The following is a 20,656-nucleotide window of genomic DNA, read 5'->3' on the forward strand; positions in this document are numbered from 1 at the left end:
GTCAGCCTTCCTGCTCCTCTGATGCCGCTTGGCCTGCTGTGTTCATCCAGCTCTACACTCTGGAATGGCTCACTGGGCAAACATTGGCTAACCTCGTAGAGTCACCCATTTCTGTAATGAGTGTGTGTTATTTGTGAGTATTTATCCTCTGGCCAGAAGGGAGGGGGTTGGGATGCACCTTGTTAATGTCCTGCTAAAGCAATGAGACTCCCGCAGGGTATTAATCTCAGGAAGTAAAATAAGGGGCTTCAGTGGTGGGACTGGACTGGGCAACACAGGTTCGGGGAAGAGTCCCGATTTGATTCGTGGTCCCTTGTCACTTCAGCTGATCTCAGGCAGCACCGCAAATAGGGAATGCTCCAGTTATCATGCCATGGGCCACAGATGGTGAAATCACTACAGATTCTAGTTCCCTGTTGGAATTATTGCCAATATGGCTGTTGAGTGATTGGGAAAGGGACAGGGACGAGGGGGAAAGGAGAGGGCCAGTGGGAGATCAGAGAATTTGAGCAGAGGACGAGGGAGGGAATAGAGGTGTGGGATGTAATGAGAGAAGTACATCAGAGGTTGCAATTGGTGTGCAGCGGGAGAGGTGCTGGGCTGGGAAGGGGGCTGGACAGAGGATGGTGGGGCTCCCTGGATGCTGTAGGAATGAATTCCATTAGATGATGGGAGGGGAGTGCTGGACAAAAATACAGACAGTGCGGATGAGGGATGCAGGGTTGCAGATGGGTTGATGAGAGGAGGGTATGGGCATGTGTGTAGGGTTTGAGGAGGGATGCGGTGGAATGATGGGAAGAGAGCTATGGGTTGGGCCAAAGGGTGGAGTATGTGGGTGGTACTGCAGAAGGTTGCGAGGGTGGGTGGTACTGCAGAAGGTTGCGAGGGTCTGGTCGGTGATGGGAAGACAAGATTACAATCAGTGAAGAGGGTGTGCAGTAAGTTGATGGGAGAAAGGTACAGTTGGAGTGTGAAGGCGTCAGATGGTTTGAATGGAGGTGTTTGTCGGGAGGTGCATGGTTGAGGGAACGGTATACGGAAGGGATAAAAGGGGTGGTGTGAGTGTGGAGAGAAAGGAAATTGAACAAATGCCTACAATTCTGGGACTTCCCAGCAGCTCTGTGGGTTTACCTGCCTTCTACAGACTGTAGTGATCCAGGAAGGTGGCTCACCATCACTTCCTCAAGGGTAATTATAAGAGATGAGCAACAGAAACTGGCTGTACTGGCAATGCTTGCATCTCGTGTGCACATATTTTTACAAATGTTAAATTAAAGCTACTTGTTTTTTCAGATACACACTTTTTGAAACAATACTAGATTGGGGTGTGCAATATCCAAACCATAGAAAGATACCGGGACCACAATATCTACGTTTATAATATTTGGCTGTTTACGCTTTTAACCCCTCTGGTGCAGCTTTCCTTCAGATTATCTGAGCAAATTGGTGCAGTAGTGAGGTTCTTGTGGCTGTGAAAGCTGCTTTATTAGCAACCGGTAATGGGCAATTGAATCCCGTCCAGTCCTGTGACCGCACACCTCGCTCCTCTGATTTCAGTTTTTAATTATTCTGAAATAATAGTTGACATCTTTCACTTTGAAGAAAGTGCTGGAATTGCAGCTTTTATAAACTGGCTGTCAGTGGTGTGGTATTCATAACATGTTGGGTGTCTTAAACATGTTTTAATTCCCTTGATTTATGTGTAGCCAGAGGTTCTGGAAACTTTTACCAGCTTGTGAAATGCTTTATAAGCATATTTCAATATTTATAGATCATCACAACATATTATCGCATATTTGTCTGACAGTATGATCTGTTTTTATAATATTATGTGGAATCAAAAAGTTAAATAGCACTGAAAAGGCTGTCAGGCATACAATAACCCATCATGCCTGCTGATTGTTGAAAGAGTGACCCATTTAGTCCTATTATATTGAGCTTTTCTCCCCATAGACCTACAAATTCCTTTTCGCCTGAAGTATTTATTCAACTTTCTTTTCAAAGTTAATATTGAAACTAATTCCATTACCTTTTCATGCAGTGGGTTGCAGATCACTACTCAGTGCAAATGTTGCTTCTGGTTCTTTTAATAGTTACCTCAAATTCGTGTCCTTTCCTGTCGGATATACAATTTTGCCCCATTTACTATAATTTTAACGTGTTGAAACTAAATCCTTGACCTGAGGAGAACAGTCCTACAATTCTGATGTCTCGCATTCCTGTTGCAATTCTAGTAAATTCATCATCTTGTATCACTAAAATATAAGTTGACCCCCTTACCAATGATTTCTGAAGCTTTAATAATCCTTTCTTGTTTCTGGACTCTTCAGGTCTTGTCTCTGTAGTATTAATGATTGTATTTGCTATCATTGCTTCTGTGGACTGACAACAACTTTTGGGGATCTGACCATGTGTGGTTGAATGTGGAAATTGAGAAGCTGTTGTCAGTGATTCTGCTCTTCAATGAGTGCACTATTGTAGATACTCCCTGACCCCATTAAGTGGAAATCAACTCGTTGGAAATTCTTGCTCTTTTATTTGATTAAGCTAGTTTAAAAAGTCCTGAAAAGGTACAGCTTACTGAATGAAATGTATGTAGATTTTTAATATCATAATAGGTTACAGGTACTGAAGAACAACCTCATTGACCATGAAAAAAGTTTTGTAAAAAATATTTCTGAACGTCACGTTTGCCTTATGATGTTCACTTTTTAAATCTATTAATGTTACTTTAGCTTCAGCTTCTACCTTAGTACCATTTATATGCCCCAATTATTTATTTCACACACTGATTTTTTTCCCCCCTTAGAAAAATTTTACACTGCGCTTTACTAGCTGGTTTGCTGTCTGTTAGAATACTTAAATATGATTGGTTGCCTCATCTGTCGTAATATGTTAGCGTTGCTGGATACATGGAAGTACTTTGACTTTGCATCAGATACAAACAAATGTCAGGCCAAAGAAAATGCACTCAATACAGAGATCACCAGATCCTTGCAGCAGCTTCCTTCAAGACCAATGATGAGTGTTGTCACTTTGCTAATGGTCGAATCGTAGAATTCCTACGGTTCAGAAAGAGACCATTTGATCCATTGAGTCTGAACGAACTTTCAAAGTGCATCCCATCCAGAACTGTCACCCCCAGCCCCCACCTCTGCATTTACAATGGCTAATTCACCTAGCTTGCAAATCCCTGGACTCTCTAGGACAAGTTAGTGTGGTCAGTCCACTTAACCTCCACATCTTTGGACTGTATGAGGAAACCAGAACACCCAGTGGAAACCCACACGCAAACTCCAAGCATTCAGCCAAGGCTGGAGTCAAACCTGGGTCTCTGCCGATGTGAGGCAGCAGTGCTAACCACCATGCCGCCCAGTATCTGGAACTGTATCTCTATTCTGAAAGCACAAGATCCCAGATGCTTTTTCTTAACAACTTTATCACCTTATCCTGACCCCCTTCAGAGTTTTGTGTGTGTACATCCCATGTCTTTCTTTTTCCACAATCACTTTAAAATTATATTATTTTACTCTGTAGTCAAACCGTCACTGACAAAAAAAATGCTACTAGGAAAAATGGCTCAGGATGAATTATCAGGCTATCATCGTGAGCTAAGGACCTGCTTTCAGGCAGAGGACACATACAGTAGAATATTACACAATTTATTGACTGTCCTCATTCTTCCTTGAAAATACATCACTTTGGACTTCCTTTTTCAATTTCTTAACATTCTTCTTAGTGTATAACATATCCATGTCTTGACATCGACTGCATCCAAGTTCTAATCGTTTTAAGATATTTCAAAACAGTATTGGTTTTAATCCAGTCTCCTGGGTGATAGCACTGAATATACCTCTCCTTTCACATTATTCTCTGCATCCTGTCTCTTAGCCTATTTGATATCCATACTGTTTCTGTCCAATTACTCATAGTCTTTACTAGTGAGTCTTTTTATATGATGCAGTCCATATGCTCAATAGAAACTGCATAAACGCTTTGCCCTCTGTTATATACTGAAAAACTCAATTCAGTTTGTCATACATGATTTATCTTAACAAGCTGGGCTGCACTTACTGAGTGTACCCCTTCCCCTTTTGTTTGAAGAGGTGGAATATTTGGAATTCTCTAGTCCTGTGACACAACTCCTAAAATCAAGTAGGACAATGACTAGAGCCTCTGGTGTCCTCCACCCTTGCATTCCCTACAAGTCATTAAAATATTTTCTTTGCTCAGAAGCAGTGATACTCTGGCAGTGATACTGGTGGTTGTAATTGAACCATGTGTTCTTCACACTTCAGAATTGACTCCCATTGTCCAGTATCTGTTTATGCACAGCATGATCCTAGAGTTTTCCAGTGGTACATCTGTGCAATATAAACTGGATAGTCATACTTTCACTGAAAGCAGTTGAAACCATAATGTTAAATTTTTATTGAAGTGCTAAAGAGATCAAAGGGTATGGGAGAAAGCAGGACCAGGATACTGAGTTGGCTGAACATTTATGATCATATTGAATAACAGAGCAAGCTCAAAGGGCCGATTTGCTGACTCCTGCTCCTTTTTCCCCATGTTTCTGTGTCTTTGGCCCCGATGTACTTCTCTAATTTTATTTAGACAAGAAAAATGTGAGGTTCCTTATGAATTATGTTGCTTTATTTTGCATAGAGAGCAACAACTTTAATCAGTATAATTGTTCTCATCAATAACAGAAAATGAATGAATGTGCAATGCTTCTTCATGTTAGTAGGTTGCCATGCTTGAGTTAAAGAAAATAACTCGTTAACCTGTTACATTCTCCTGAGTTTAGCCTGTTTGCTCATACAGTCTTAATTGGGCCTGACCATGAACAAATCATTTAAAAGAGAAATTTGCAAGGTTATGATTTTAGAGTAGGGAAGTGGGAATATTTGGTTTTCTCTTTGAAATTGCTGACACCAACATGATGGAGTGAATGACCTCTTTCTGTGCTGTAAAATTCTTCAGTATCTTTTGAAGTACATTGTCCATTTCTTGTAACATTGTAACAGGAAGGATATTATTAGGCTGAAGAGAGTTCAGAAGATATTTCATAGGATGTTGCCAGTAATGGAGGGTTTGAGTTATGGAGAGAGGGTGGATGGGCTGTGATTTTTTTCACTGGAGTGTAGGAGGTAGAGGGGTGACCTTTATAGAGGTTTATATAATCATGAGGGGTATAGATAAGGTGAAAGGCAGGTGTCTTTTTCGTAGTGTAGAGGCTTTCAAGACACAGGGGGCACATTTTCAAGGTGAGAGGAGAAAGGTTCAAAGAACAACGAGGGGCAATTTTTTTTTTTTTTGCACAGATTGGTTTGTGCGTGGAATGAACTTCCAGAGGAAGTCGTAGATGCGGGTGCAGTTACAATGTTTAAAAGACATTCACATAAGTACACGGATAAGAAATGTTTGGAGGGACACGGACCACGTGCAGGGAAGTGTGACTAGTTTAGTTTGGGATTCTGTTCGGCATGGACTGGTTGGACCGAAGGGTCTGTTGCCGTGCGTATGACTCTGCCTCTGTCTGTTTTGTACCTGTTGGTGTAACAGCGAGCCTGTTTCATAGAATAATTGGATGTAAGGTGTTTACTGATTAAATTAACAAATTGCTTCTACTCACTGGTGTTTGTTATTAACCTATGATTCAACTGTCACCTTTTCTAACTGCTGGATATTGCTTGGAAAAATCTTATTATTTAAAACAATTTTTTTTTTGAAAGCCTAGATCCTTTCTGTGAATTAATGGCCAGACAATCCTGTAATCTGATAATACTTAATCAAGGAAGAGATTTGGGCCTAGTCATTAATGGTGTGCAACCTTTGTGCTGGTCATGGGGTATGTCAAGAAGATCATTATAGGCACTTTCAATATGAATTGAAGGCTGTCAATGTTCTGTTAGGAATATACTTGAAATACTGCATATGGTTTAATTCTGAAATAATAGTCCTGGATAACTAGGTCTGGAAATAATGATGAGACTTGGGTGTCACAATATGATAGGATTGTTTGAAATAACGCAGACTTGACATGAAAATGGATAAGGTTTTTAAAATGTTGAGGTGATTGTATACAATTTGGGTAGGGTATTTGGAATTGATATGAATAATATGTCTAGTAGCTGTATCTGTAAATTGCTGAAGAAACCATTAGGTAGATACCAGAACTTCTCATTCTTTGGCACAAGTGATATGGTTTGTATAGTATTCCTACTGTACTTTTAAAAGAGACCGGAAATGCCATTTCTAGTTATAATGAGTAATTTTCAAGCTCGCTGTGATTGATAGGGAGATGAGAGAGATCTTGAAGTAGCTGCAGTTTTTTTTTCTAGTCTCTTTGGTGTTTCTTAGGTGTAAATGATAGGAGGTGAATCAGCAGCGTGTGAAGAGATGCTAATAACTAGATACGATAGGGCTTACCTAATGCATTTTATCCCTAAGAGCCCACCCTTTTGAGGGTATTATCTTGGCATGGATAGAGAATTGGATCATGGGCAGGATGCAGTCGGTTGGGATTAGGGGTTCTTTTTCAGGTTCGTGACCTGTGACAGTGATCACTGCTGGGACCACAGCTGTTTATAATGTATGTTAATAACTTGGAGGAAAGAAATGAATGTAGCCAGATTTGCAGACACTAGAATTAATGGAAAAGCAAATTGTGACAGGGGTATAACAGAGTGATATTAAGTAAGTGGGCAAAAAGTTGACAAATAGAGTAATCAGGAATGTTGGCCTTTATTTTGAGGTTAGAGTATGAGTATGATGTCTTGCTGTAACTGTACAAGGTGCTAGTGAGACCACATCTGGAGTAATGAGCAGTTTTGGTCATCTTATTTAAGGAAATATATTGTTTCATTGGAGGCAGTTCAAAGAAGGGTCAATACAATGATCTCTGGAATGAAGGGATTGTCTTATGAGCAAAGATTAAACATTTAGGGACTCTACTCATTGGAGTTTAGAAGAATGAGTGGTGATCTCATTGAAATATATAGGATTCTTAAGGCGTTTAACAAGATAAATGCCGAGATGATTTTTCCTGTCATGGAAGAGTCTCAGAATAAAGGGACGCCAATTTAAGACTGAGATGCAGAAGAATTTCTTCTCTTAGTGGGTTGAGAGTCTTTAGAACTCCTTGCCACAGAGGGCTGTGGGGACAGAGTTCTTGCTATTTTTAAGTTGAGATTGATGAATTTTTGATCAGTAAGAGACTCGAGAGTTCCAGGGAAGTGGCAGGAAAGTAGACTTGCAGAATATTGTAGTAGGCTCAAGGGACTGAACAGCCTACTCCTGTTCCAATTTCTTATAGTCTTCTGTCTGTATAAATGTTGAATTATTCATTCATAGTCTGTGGTTGTTGCTGAGAAGAGCAACATATATTGCCCACCCATAATTATTTTCAATAAGGTGGTAGGTAATTACTACCATGAATTGCCACAGATTGATGTGGTTTAAGTATTCCCATATGGTTTGTGATTGTAGTGTTTCTGGATTTTGGCCCAGTGGTGACAAAGGTGAATGATGATTTAGTGCCCAGGAAGATGAGAGGTTTGGAGGGGAATTTGCTCTTGATGTTTTGTTGTTTGTATACACCTGTTACACATTCTTTGTGAAAGATAAAAGGTTTGGAAGATGCTGCAGTAAGAAGTCTGGTTGAGTTGATGCGGTGCATCTTGTAGATAGTACATGCCAGAGGCATTTGCACTGGTGGCAAAGGAAGTGAATGGGATATCAATAAAGCAGGTTTCTTTGTCCTAGACCCTATTGGTTTTGAGGGTTGTTAGATCTACACTTGTTCAAGTAGGTGAGGTGTTCCATCACATTCTGAACTTTTGGTGAATTGCAAGGTGAGTTATTCATTAAACAATACTCAGCAGCAGATCTGCTCCCATAACCACAGTATTTATGTAGTAGGTCCAGTAGAGTTTTTAGTCAGTTGTAAACCTGCAGGACATGAATGTGAGATATTGAATGTTAAAGGAAGGTAGTGAGCATTTCTGCTGTTATATGATGTGTGGCATGAGTTTTAAGTTGTCACTGAATAATCCAAAATTGAATTTTATAGAGATCTTGATGAATGTGGGTATGCTTCATTGTCTGAGAAGTTGCAATTGAACTGAACAGTATAATCATCCATAATGCCCACTCTGATCTTATGATAGAAGAAAGATGATTGACGAAGCAGCTGAAGAAGCTTGGGCCTTGGACACTACCCTGAGGCACTTGGGCTCATGTGGCACAGTTGCAGTGTCCACCTCTGAGCTAGGGGCCTGGGTTAAGTCTCTCCTGCTGAAGAGGGTGTTTATTTAAGTCTATAAACAGGCTGATTAGTGAATATTTATCCTGAGACATTCTTGCACCCATGATCTGTGCCTGAGATGATTGGTCTCTGACAGTCACAGTATCCTTCATTAGTGTTAGGTAGAAGTTCCCCCACTGGTTTCCATGGGTTTTAATTTTACAGGGCTCCCTAATGCCACACTCTGTCAAATGTTGTCTTGATATCAAGGGCAGTCACTCTTTCTTCACCTTGTTTGTGTATGTTTGGATCAAGGCTGTAATGAGACCTGGAGCTGAGTTATTCTGGTGTAACCTAAACTGAATACCAGCGAGCCTTCGCCAACAAATGAGATGTTGGCGAGTAGTCATTGGCCAAATTGAATTTGCCTTGATTTTTGTGGACAGAAGTAATTTTCCACTCTGCTGCTTTAATACCAGTATTGGACTGTAACTATACTGAAACTGCTTGATTAGAGGTACAGCTAGTACTGACCATGTATTCTACACTACACTCTAGATGATGTCATGGCTTGTTGCTTTTTAGGTATTCAGCATGTTAAGCCATTTTGTAATGTCACTGAATGAACAGAATTGACTAATGACCGTCTGTGGACCTGGGGAATGCCAAAATGGATAATTTGTTCGGCATCTCTTGGTTGCATCTGTCTGCTTTATGTACAGCTGCTTTGTGAAAGATATGGAACAAGCATTTATTAGATTAAGTTTACAATTTCAGATTATCCCTATGGAATAGAGAATTGGTTCTTTTTGGGTATTTTGATAGAAGAAGTAATGTTTGCTTAAATGCTTGTGGATCCTTCTTGGCTCTGTTCTCCATTCACCTGAGTAAGCAGATGAAGTTTTGATTTGTGGTTCCATCTGAAAGGTGGCTGGCAGGACTGTATTCCGCAAGTATTTCCTGGAGTATCAGTGTTGGTATTGCATTCACCTCTTTGAAGCAGGACTTGAATCTGCAACCTGCTTACTCATACAAAGACACTGTAGTTGTACTCTGATCCTACTCACAAAGCAAACATTACAACAGTGACTGGACTTGCAGAATTGGCTTGTATTGGCTTTGCAGACATGCTAAGAATGTGAAAGGCTCTATATCAGTGCTTTTCCATTTTCCTTTCCAATCTGACTTTGTTTTAACTTTCTGCAGCCCCACAGCAAGAGAGCAGGTGAGGGTGGAGAGTGGATGGTCAGGAGTGAGTTGAGTGCAGTAAGGGCGTTGCTGTACTATTGAAGGTCTTTGCCTGGATGGATGCCCGGTGACTAAAAGAAGATTTCTCAGCCTGCTCCATGTTACCACTGCCTCCCTTCCTGAGCCTTCCACTCATTCACTCTGCCTCTCACCGTTTCCCTCCCTTTTGACTTGTTACTTCCCATTCCTGAACTGTTGATGCCAAATTGACAACAAGAGGGGGAAGTGTGAGCAAGACGCAAGAAAGACAAGTGATCTGAGCATCACATGGTGAATACATGTTGGGATCCAACCCACTGACAGCAAAACAGAGGCTGTCTCCAACAAGTCTTATAATAACTAGCCAGACACAAAGTGACTGTAAAAGTTCTCTTGGACCCTAGTTTTTTTTTCTCCAAAGCAGCAATGACCACTATGGTCCGGTAGCTGATCAGTTCTTGTCCCACAGCCCTACTGCAGCTTGTGGCTCTCGGTTTGTGTTGTGTTATTGCAAGCTTTTCTTTCTAGTGATTTTTGTATAAATGGAGTTGTTCGCAGTCTGCTTTAATTTGCTTAGAAGTACTCATGCTTTGAACTGAAGAGTAACTTGCAAATTTGCTTTTAATGACAGGAGGAGATGACCGTCGTGTCTTGTTGTGGCATGTTGATAAAGCTATTCATTCAAAAGCTAAACCTGTCCAACTAAAAGGCGAACATCTATCCAACATATTCTGTTTAGCATTTGACAGCACAAATACCCATCTCTTTTCAGGAGGTAAGAAATCTTGCATCCTATAAACATGTTACATTACTTCAACTTTGATTTCTTTGAACACTAAATGATACATAGCTTTTGCTAACTTTATAATTTACATACCCTATTAAATTGATGTCCAACAGTTCAGTATTTCCACAAGCAGCTATGTTTAAATTTTAGTTTGAAATTATTAAAATGGGTTGCACAATGTGGATTTGTTTGTTTGTTTTTCCTTTTGATATGTGGATATAATTTAATGGAATGATTGTGCAAATGATTGCATAAATGCTGCTTAAACTTTGGAATGGAGCTTTCTGAACAAACAAGCAGCTGACTTGTGTTAAGCAATATACTGAAAACTGTGTTAATCAGAACAGTAATAGCAAACTGCACTTTTCATTAAAATTTGAACAGGCTGTACAGATAATTAAACCTAATTCTTAACTCACTTGTCCGTTGCTGCAGTGGATGAAGGAAGTCTTTTTCAGACCAATAACTTAATCAACTAACTTACTTTGAAGTTGCCAGGCAGACACCTAAGTGCTCAGTGCCGCTATTTTCCAAGGATGGACACTATAGCTTCAGCTTTATTTACAAGTCAGTGTTTTATAAATCTGAAAATGAAGTTATACAGTGTTCTGGTCAGGAATAACATTGCATCCAATTCTGGTTAACAAAGTATCAAAAGCCCCATACTTTAAAACATAATTCTCTAACTGAAATAACCACACAGAGGCCAATATCCCATCACCAAGTCACCTTTGTGCACAGTAGACTGGCTGTAGCCAGCCAGATTGGAGTCAGAGCGTGAAATGAGGAGATTCTGAATCCCCTGTTTATACCGCTCAGCCAGGGCTCCCTGATTAGCCTAGGTTAACAACCTCAAGCAAGGATCTCATAGTCAGTAAGATCTGCCTGGCTCCAATCACCACACTATCTCAAGCCCAATGTTCCTCCTTTTACAGTGATGCCATGTTATGTTATAGTACTCTGTCAAAGTCTAGGAGTCTGTGTAGTCTGAGGACTAACTAGGTTCCATTAGCCCTCATCAGAACTCGTTAATATCAAGTACCAAACCCAACTGGTGGTACTAATGTGACATTTTGCTGTGTGTTCCTATTCTTAAAATGTAAGGGATAAAAATTTAATGAATTAATGTGGAGGCTACTGCTGTTGCAATTTTCAATCTTCAAAGTGCTAATGAGAACCTAAATAATAGAAATGGAACTTGTCTTACTCATCACTATAAGTCAGTGGGCTTGATGCTATTCCAAACACTCCTATATTGTTTAAAAATGGTGAATTATCTGATTTGCCACACATAAGGCCATGGGAAACCTGACTTTTTAAGAACAATTCTCATTCTCATTAGGGCGACACGGTGGCTCAGCGGTTAGCACTGCTGCCTCACAGCGCCAGGGACCCGGGTTCAATTCCAGCCGAGGGCGACTGTCTGTGTGGAGTTTGCATATTCTCTTCGTGTCTGCATGAGTTTCCTCTGGATGCTCCGGTTTCCTCCCGCAGTCCAGAAATGTGCAGGTTGAGTGGATTAGCCATGCTGAATTGCCCACAGTGTCTGGGGATGTGTAGGTTAGGTGGGTTATAGGAGTATGGGTCCGGGTGGGATGCACCAGGGGTCAGTGTGGACTTGTTGGGCCGAAGAGCCACACTGTAGGGATTCTATGATCTTAAATATTACATTTTTGATCTTTATACCTTGAATTTCATTAATATTGTTTTTTATTTAATGAGGCAAAAAAGCTGTTTCATTTGAAAGAAATCTGTAAATAACGCTGTCTTCGGTTTGCACTGAAAATACCCATGCACATTTGTAAAGCCAACAAATTGCTATTAAACAGGATTTTAGCTGTAGTTCTTCGTTACTCTCAACAATTGCAGAAGGCATAGCTGGGTTTGAAGTGCCCCTTATTTGTAAGGCCAACACAATTTAGTCTTTTTCTGTGTTGACTTTTCTACACTCACTTTATTTTTAGCATGTTTTTAACTCAATATGTGCTGCATCAGTTCAACGGATAATCTCCGTAGCTGTTTGTTATACTTCTACCAGGGTATTAAAATTTGTTTCCTCCAATTTCTTAATAGAACACTTAATAAATTAGGTTTTCTAGATTTCTTTTCCTATGATAATGGTTGATTATTTCACAACTAGAGCCAGGCAGCTATTTTGATATTGAGCCTGCCAGTTCATAGAAACCCTACAGTGTGGAAGCAGGCTATTCGGCCCATCGAGTCCACACCGATCCTCTGAAGAGCATCACACCCAGACTACCCTGTTACCTTCCATTCCCACTGGCTTATCCACACAGCCTATCCCTGGACACTATGGGTAGCATGATCAATCCACTTACACTACACATCTTTGGACTGTGGGAGGAAACCGGAGCATCCAGAGGAAATCCATGCAGACACGGGGAAAATGTGCAAACTTCACAGATTATCATCTGAGGCTGGAATCGAACCCAGGTCCCTGGCGCTGTGAGGCAGTAGCGCTAACCGCTGAGCCACCATGCCACTCTTTGTTCTCCTTTGTAAAGGTCTGCAAAAAAGTGTGAAGCTGCAGTGTGGTAATGTTCTTTGTGTGACTGTGTGTATGTGTGTACGTGCCCATCATTCTGCTGCGGAGAAGTAATGTTGATAAACAGCCAAAAATTGAAACAATTAGCAATTGTTGACTTGTACCTTCATGCTTTTGAGCTATGAAATGTAGTTCCATGGTAAAGCAAAATGAGAAGAAGCATGGATAGCCAGGTTCATACAGTTTCCATGAAAAATAAAGCCAAAATGTTGAAAAAGATGTCAGACAGCACATTTAATTAATGAGTCTGTCTTATTCAAGGATCAGATTTCGGCATGAATACATCACCCACTGGTGGACAAGCTTTCCCCTAAAAAGGTTTAAATTATATAGTTATCATTTGGTAAGATTTATTGCCATGAAGTCCTGTGTTCAATCAATTATTGCATCCGTACAGCAAGGTAATATTGAACTAAGCAATCCGTTTTGCTGTCCATTGTTTTATGGAGTGCTTCATCTTTGAGGTGGCTACATAAACAAGAGGCAGAAAAAGCATCAAATATTTAAATCCCTTCTGACCCTGCAGTTACTAACTATCTGCTTTATTGACCTTTTTTTTGTAGACATGATAAATTTAAAGCGAATATTAATTTTAAAATGTCAGCAGGACTGATTTTTGTTTGTTATGCCAGTCTTCTGATTTTTAATCTTTGACGTGTCCATAGTGTGCACCCCACTGTTTTGGAAAACGGGTTTTGTAGCTGGAATGTAGACTTGAAACAGACAATTAACAGTTAAATTAAACCAAGCTACATGGTGAAGTATGAGAGAAGATACAAACTCTTGACTGATGGCAGGTTAATTCCCAGAAAGCAGCAATGCAGACTTCTGTTCCATAGTTGTCAACTTGGTATACAATCAATTGCTATAAATTTTTGAAATTGACATCGAATAAACTCAAAGTTACAACACCTTAGAGAGTACTGCAACAAAGGACAAATCCCCACCCAAAGGAAGCTTACAAATTCAAACTAAATTGTGGTTTTGTAGGCTGATGAAGCCCTCCAGCCCCTGCATTGCCCATCGGTCTCAGAAGGCTCAAGGCAAACCAATGGACACTGTTCCTCCCAGCCTCTTTACACTCTTCTGAAATTAACAACTAAGCTAACTGAACTGTCATGAACAAATTAACCCAGATCAACAAGCCCAGCAAAGGAGCATTACAATGAAAGACAAAGCCTCCACTGAAAATTAAGATTTGGGTTTGTACACTAAGTGCCCAACAGTCATGGAGGCCTTAAGTATAGCAGTTGACAGCTCTCCCCAACCTCTTCATACCATTTTTAAATAACTAATTAATTTAGTGCATCAATAAAAGACCAAATTAAACAAGTCTTAACAGATGGCTTCCCATAAAGAGAATTCTAATTCAGGTCAAACTATACAGCAAATTTATAAAAATTAAAATTTGGTTTTGAGACTGGCTGTGAAAGGTTTCAAGCATACCAGTGAGCTCTGCATGTACCTCCATTATCTCTTTATAAATGTTTCCAGGTATTTTCTAATCAACATTTCAAAGATGATATTGCACACTTTGAAGCAGCTCGAACTTGAACCTGGTTTCTTGGCCTAGAGGTAGGGATGCTACCTCTGCACCAAACAAGCAGTGTAACTGTTTTTAGTCCTTACTGAAAATAATATCCATCACTCATGGCTTTAACTACATAATGACTACACAATCATTAACATTTTTAGTGTTTATATAGGTGATAAATCATGTCTTTTCAGTGAAGCCTAATTACATCTCCTGTAGGTGGGCTGTGACTAGTACAGAGAAATTCTGATACAAATTCTAAACATATTTTCACATCATATTAATATATACATCTGTGTATAAACAGTTTTGACAACGGGGAGTTTGGGTGATGTGTTCCACTCTCAAATATCCTCTCAATCTTATTTCCTATCGCACCCTCCATCATTTGACACTTGTGTCCCATCAATTACTTCACACCCAGAACATCGATTTCGGGAAACCATTTCGCATCTTCGGCTCATAGGTCAGTGCTAACGTATTGTGTTTAGTGATTGCTTTACCCTTCATTAGGTAGGGTGGCCTTCATTAATGGCCACCTTCATTATCTATTCTCAAATTGTGGAAGGCTAGATTTTTCATTTTTCCATATCGGATTTGATGGCCGGCTATACATTGTGCAGACAGCTCCAAGAAGCAGAGGTTTTTCTAAGTTGATTTTTTTTGTGTCACAAGACATGCACGTTACTGCTCGTTTACAGATTGCTCCTTTAAAAGGTCTGGATGCCCTGCTTTCGAGTGGTAGGTGCAAAGTTTGCATAGCTAGTACAAGCGCTTCAATATTGATTACTTTGGTATTTTCACTGTATTGTTACAGCACAGAAGGAGGCCTTTTGTATCAGAAGGAAAAATTTATTTTTCAATTGCCCTGGAGTGGTCTGAATTTGCTTTTATGGTACAAGGGCAAAATATATGAATAAGTCCTGTCAGAATTATGCTTATTAACCTTCTAGTGATTGGATCAATTTAGATATAAGAGCCCATCTGCTGAACTTCTTTTGTGTCAATTTGATCATCTAAGCTAATAAAGGATGTAATCTGTATTTATATATCTGCTTTACCAAGCATTTGAGAAAGCTTGAATAAAAGCGAAATACTGCAGATCCTGGCAATCTGAAATTAAAAAATGCTGGTGAATGTCAGCAAGTCTGGCAGCGTCCGTGGAATAAAAAAACAGCATTAACCTTGTGTCATATTTTCTGTTTTTATTTGAGAACACTGCAGCTTGTGACAATTTCAAATTTTACCATCTCTTCCTAAGACTTGTATTCCATGTTGAGAGTGTTATCAGAGATTTGAAACATTTATATTTTAATTGGTAATTAACTGTACTGGAAGAAATCTGTCTTTAATTTGCTATATTTACTTTTCATCAATATCACTTAATAAATGTAGTTTGTAATAGATTACAAAGTGAGATTTATAATTGGTCTGAACAATATTTGGCGTTCAGAGCCTTTTATCCTAGGTCACAAAATGGATACCGAAGGTGAGTCAAAATTGTAACCACAAAATTCAGAGTGCAAATGTTTTACTTTATATGTTGTCTTTGTCTGTTGTTATAAGTATGCAAATTTGCATTTATTTACAGGTAGTTTTGACATTTGGCCCAAATTGCATTTGCAGTTGCACTCAACAAGTCACAGTTTATGTTTCTACTAAAATGCATTTGATAATGACAACATTTTCCAGTACAATTGATTGATATAATAAGCATCAATTTTAGCATTAAAAAGTATTTAAAACAACCATTGTCTTACCTGATGCAGTTCCATTAATGCAGCTGAAAATGGAATTATCATAAAAATATACAGCTTAATATATACCTAGTCTTGCATCCCTGAGTGGATTGAGTAGATGACTTTTTCTAGTAGTATTGGTGCACACTTCTTAGTATGGTCAGGAAGGAGAGATCATATCTGGAGTAAGTGTTTTGTTTGGGGAATTTGAAGGCAGTGTGGGAATTCGGTGTGGGGGAGGTAAGAGTTCTTTTTGTTTGCTTTTTTGGTTTGTAGTTTGTGAGGTCTTGTTACAGGATACTTTGAAGCCCAAGATCAGGGGCCCAGCACAAAAGAAAAAGGGACCTCACAGGAAAACCCTAAGTTCATTGTTTGGTAATAGCTATTAATTTGACTATCTATCATTGTTCACTTTCAGATTGAAGGTAAATAGGGCAAATATTTACGTGTCTAAAAAAAAACTAAAAGACCAATAGGAACTTTTTTAAAAAATCAAAATAAGAACTCAATAAATAAAGAACAGATGCAGGGCCAGGCAATGTTGTACCTGCATGATGTAGGAGCTGGTGGATCCCATTGTGGTTCGTAGCGAGCACATCTACAGCAACTGCTGGTTGCTTTGAGGTACTCCAGCTCAGTGTTGATGAGCTAGAGTCTGAGCTCCGAACGCTGCAACTCATCAGGGAGGAGCATGAGGCAGTCACATTCCTTAGATTGACTACCTCGAATTCAGTCAGTGGTCAGGGACAGGAATGTGTCACTATGAGTGAGGCAGGTAGAAGGATCCAGAGGTAGTTCTGAAGAAATCTCAACCCTTGAGTTTGTCTAACAGGTATGAGATTCTTCTTCCCTTTTGTGGATGAGAGCAGGGACTATAGGGAAGATGAGCAAACTGACCATAGCACCAAGGAGCCATTCAAGAAGTAGGTATCAGGGGGTGTGGAGAAAAGAGAAATGTATTTATAATTGGGGATAGTACAGTCCAGGGAACACACACTGTTTTCTGTGGCCAGGATCAAGAGTTCAAAAGGCTGTGTTGCATGCCTGGTGCCTAAATTCAGGATAATTCGTCTCGGTTGCCGATGAACTTGGAGTTGGGTGGGGGGAGGGGGATGGGTGGTGGTGGTGGAGGAGATACCGTTGTCACAATTCACATAGGTTCCAATAATATAGGCAGAAAGAGGAAAATGTCTGTTGAAGGAATATGAGGACCTAGGGGTTAAATTAGAAAAGCAGAGCCAGAAAGTTGGTAATCTCTGGATTACTACCTGAGCCAAGAGCTAATTGGCACAAGGTAAGCAAGCTTAAAGAGGTAAATGTGTGGCTGAAAAATCGGTGTCGGAGGATCAGGTCTGAATTCATGGGACATTGGAGAAGGAGGGAGCTGTTCTCACGAGAAGGGCTCCACCTGAATCATGATGGTACAAGAGTCAAGGCAAATGGCATAGCTAGGGCTTTAAACTAAATATTGGGTTCAGTTGCATGGAAAACTATGGAAAAAAGTTCAAATGGAGGAGGGCTCAGCAAAGGTTATTAAAGTTTCCAGTGCAAATAATAGGACAGAGTATGTGGAAAGGGTAAAGAATCTAACTCGGGCACGGCATATAAGAGGACATCTATGAGAAGAGTGGCAGTCAATGCAGGACTGAGGTTGCTGAATGTAAATGCTGTCAGTATATGAAATGAGCTTGTCGTGCCGATTGAAATTGGCAGTTATGATGTTGTTGGTATCACAGATGTGGCTGCAAAGCGATCAGGGCTGGGACCTAAATATCCAAGTATATACGTCCTATCAAAAGGGCAGGCGGTTGGGCAGAGGGGGCAGGATTGCCATGTTAGTAAGAAATGAAATTAAATAACAAGAAGTGATATAGAACTAGAATGCATAGAATATGTGTGGGTAGATTAGAGGAACTGCAAAGAAAAATGACCCTAATTGGAGTTATGTGCAGGCCTCCTAGCAGTAGTCAGGATATGGTGAAGAAAGTCAATCAGGAGATAGGAAGGCACTATTGCAATTATCATGGGGAACTTCAATATGCAGATGGTCTAGGAAACCCAGGTTGGTAGCAGGACCCAAGAAGAGTATATCATGGAATGTCTATGACATTTTTATTTTTTTGGAGTAGCTTTTGGTAGAACACACTAGACAATAGGCATTTCTGGACTTGGTGATGTGTTAATCGGCAGACTTGATTAGGGAGCTCAAGGTAAAGGAACCCTAGGAGGCAGTGACCCTCAAATGTTAGAACTCACCCTGCAGTTTGAGAGAGAGGAGCTGGAATCTGATGTAATGATATTATAATTGAGTAAAGGGAACTGCAAAGACATGAGGGAGGAGCTGGCCAGATTTGATTGGAAGGAGAGCCTAGCAGGGAAGGCAGTGGAACAGCAGTGGCAGGAGTTTCTGGGGATAATTTGGGAAGCACAGCAGAAAGTCATCCCATGGAAGAAGAAACATGCTAAGAGGAGGATGGTGCAGCCATGGCTGATAAAGGAAGTTAGGGACAGCATAAAAGCATAAGAAAAAGCATACAATGTGGTGAAGATTAGTGGGAAACCAGAGGACTGGGAAGCCTTTAAAAACCAGCAGAGGAGAACCAGAAAAGCAATAAGGGTGGGAGAAAATGAAATGTAAGGGTAAACTAGTGAGTAATATAGAAGATTGCAAGAGTTTTTTTTTAAAGAAATATAAGAGAGAGACAAGAGTGGGCATTGGACTGTTGGAAAATGAGGCTAGAGATGCAAGTAATAGGGAACAAAGAAACGAGGGAGGAACTGAATGGGTACTTTGCATCATTTTTCATAATGGAAGACACCAACAACAAAATCAGAACTCCGAGAGTTAGAGGACAGAGGTGAGTGTAGTAGCTATTACTGAAGAAGAGTTGCTGGGGAAGCTGAAAAGTCTGAAGGTGGATAAATCACCTGGACCAGATGGACTAGAATTCTGATGGAGATTATGGAGGTATTGGTAGTGATTGTCAAGGAATCACTGGAGCCAGAAAGGGTCCCAGAGGACTGGAAAATGGCCAATATAACACCGCTGTTTAAGAAGGCAGTGAGGCGGAAAACATGAAATTGTAGGTTGTTTAGCCTGACCTTAGATGTCGGTAAGATTTTAGAGTCCATTATTAAGGATGAGATTGCATAGTGCCTGAAGGTGCAAGGTAAAATAGAGCTGATTCAGCATGATTTTGTCAAAAAAAGGTCATGCCTGAAATCTGTTAGAATTTGAGGAGATAATGAGCAAGTAGACAAAGGAGAGTCAGTGGACATGAGCTATTTGGTGTTAGGGCCAAGGTACTGGCATGGAAAGAGGATTAGCTGACACATCAGGGAGGGGCGCGGGGCAGTCACATTTCTTAGCAAAAGGCAGAGAGTGTGGATAAAGGGGTCCTTTTCATGATGGCAGCTGGTGACTAGTGGTGTTCCGCAGGGGTCAGTGTTGGGACCACAACTGTTCATGTTATACATTAACTATTTGGACAAAGGAACTGAGGGCATTGTTGCTACCTTTGCAGATGACACAAAGATAAGTGTAGGGACATGCCGTGTTAAGGAAGTGGGAAGCTGTAGAAGAACTTGGACAGATGACGAGAAGGGAAAAGAAGTGGCAGATGGAATACAGTATGGGCAAATGTGAAGTTGTGCACTTTGGTTGGAAGAAATGAGGCGCACACTAATTTCTAAATGGGGAAAAGCTTAAGAAATCTGAGGCACAAAGGCACTTGAGAGTCATAATTTGATTCTCTTAAGGTTAACAGGCAGGTTCCGTTGGCAGTTAGGAAGGCAAATGTAATGTTCGCATTTATTTCAAGAAGGCTAGAATACAAGAGCAGAGACGTACTGCTGAGGCTGTATAAATCTCTGGTTAGACTGAGACTTAAATTAACAACTGTACTTGAAGGAGAAAGACAATTAGGTGGATCAGTATTATGTTGTGAAACATATGACTGCACATTTTAATTTAAATACTTATACATACTTTCAATCTCATAAATTTCAATTAATTTGAAGGCAGAAGGCAATTGAAAAAAAATTCAAAGAATTTTGAGCTTTTTCAGGGATCCTAAAGGCCTAGTAGTAACTTATAACAAAGGAGCGCTCATTATGTACCACGCTCTTATTCCTTTTAGCATTAAAGATGTGCCATCTAAATAAGCAGCAAGTATCTTGAGTGACACATTCTCCACAGATCAATTTTAAGTGCAAAGGATAGCATCAAGTCAAGCACAGGCAGAGAAATCAGCTGATTGTCTGCTACCAGCCTTCTTCAGCTGATGAATAAGTGATGCTCCATGGGAACCCGCTTGAAAGAGGCACTAAAGATAACAAGGGCACTGAAGGTACTCTGGGTGGGAATTTTCAATATCCATCCTCGAGTGGCTCTGTCGCACTTACCGAGTTGACCGAGTCTGGAAAGACATAGCTGCAAGACTGGGTTTGTGGCATGTTATCGGAGAATCAGCACAAAGGGGAAGCATACTTGGCCTTGTACTCAACCGCCTATCTGTCACTCAACCGCCTATCTGTCACTCAACCGCCTATCTGT

The 20,656-nt window shown here is 40.2% G+C and overlaps 1 protein-coding gene across 1 annotated transcript in view; it reads left to right on the forward strand.

Moving 5' to 3' along the window:
* dcaf5 (ddb1 and cul4 associated factor 5) overlaps positions 1 to 20,656 on the forward strand; it is a 93,939-nt gene that overhangs the window by 1,322 nt on the left and 71,961 nt on the right. Inside the window, exon 2 of the mRNA XM_048599836.1 lies at positions 10,107 to 10,250. Coding sequence (XP_048455793.1) covers positions 10,107 to 10,250 — 144 coding nt within the window. The remainder of the gene's footprint in view (positions 1 to 10,106; positions 10,251 to 20,656) is intronic.

Source organism: Rhincodon typus, chromosome 8 (genome assembly GCF_021869965.1).
Source record: "Rhincodon typus isolate 14 chromosome 8, sRhiTyp1.1, whole genome shotgun sequence".
NCBI lineage: Eukaryota > Metazoa > Chordata > Chondrichthyes > Orectolobiformes > Rhincodontidae > Rhincodon > Rhincodon typus.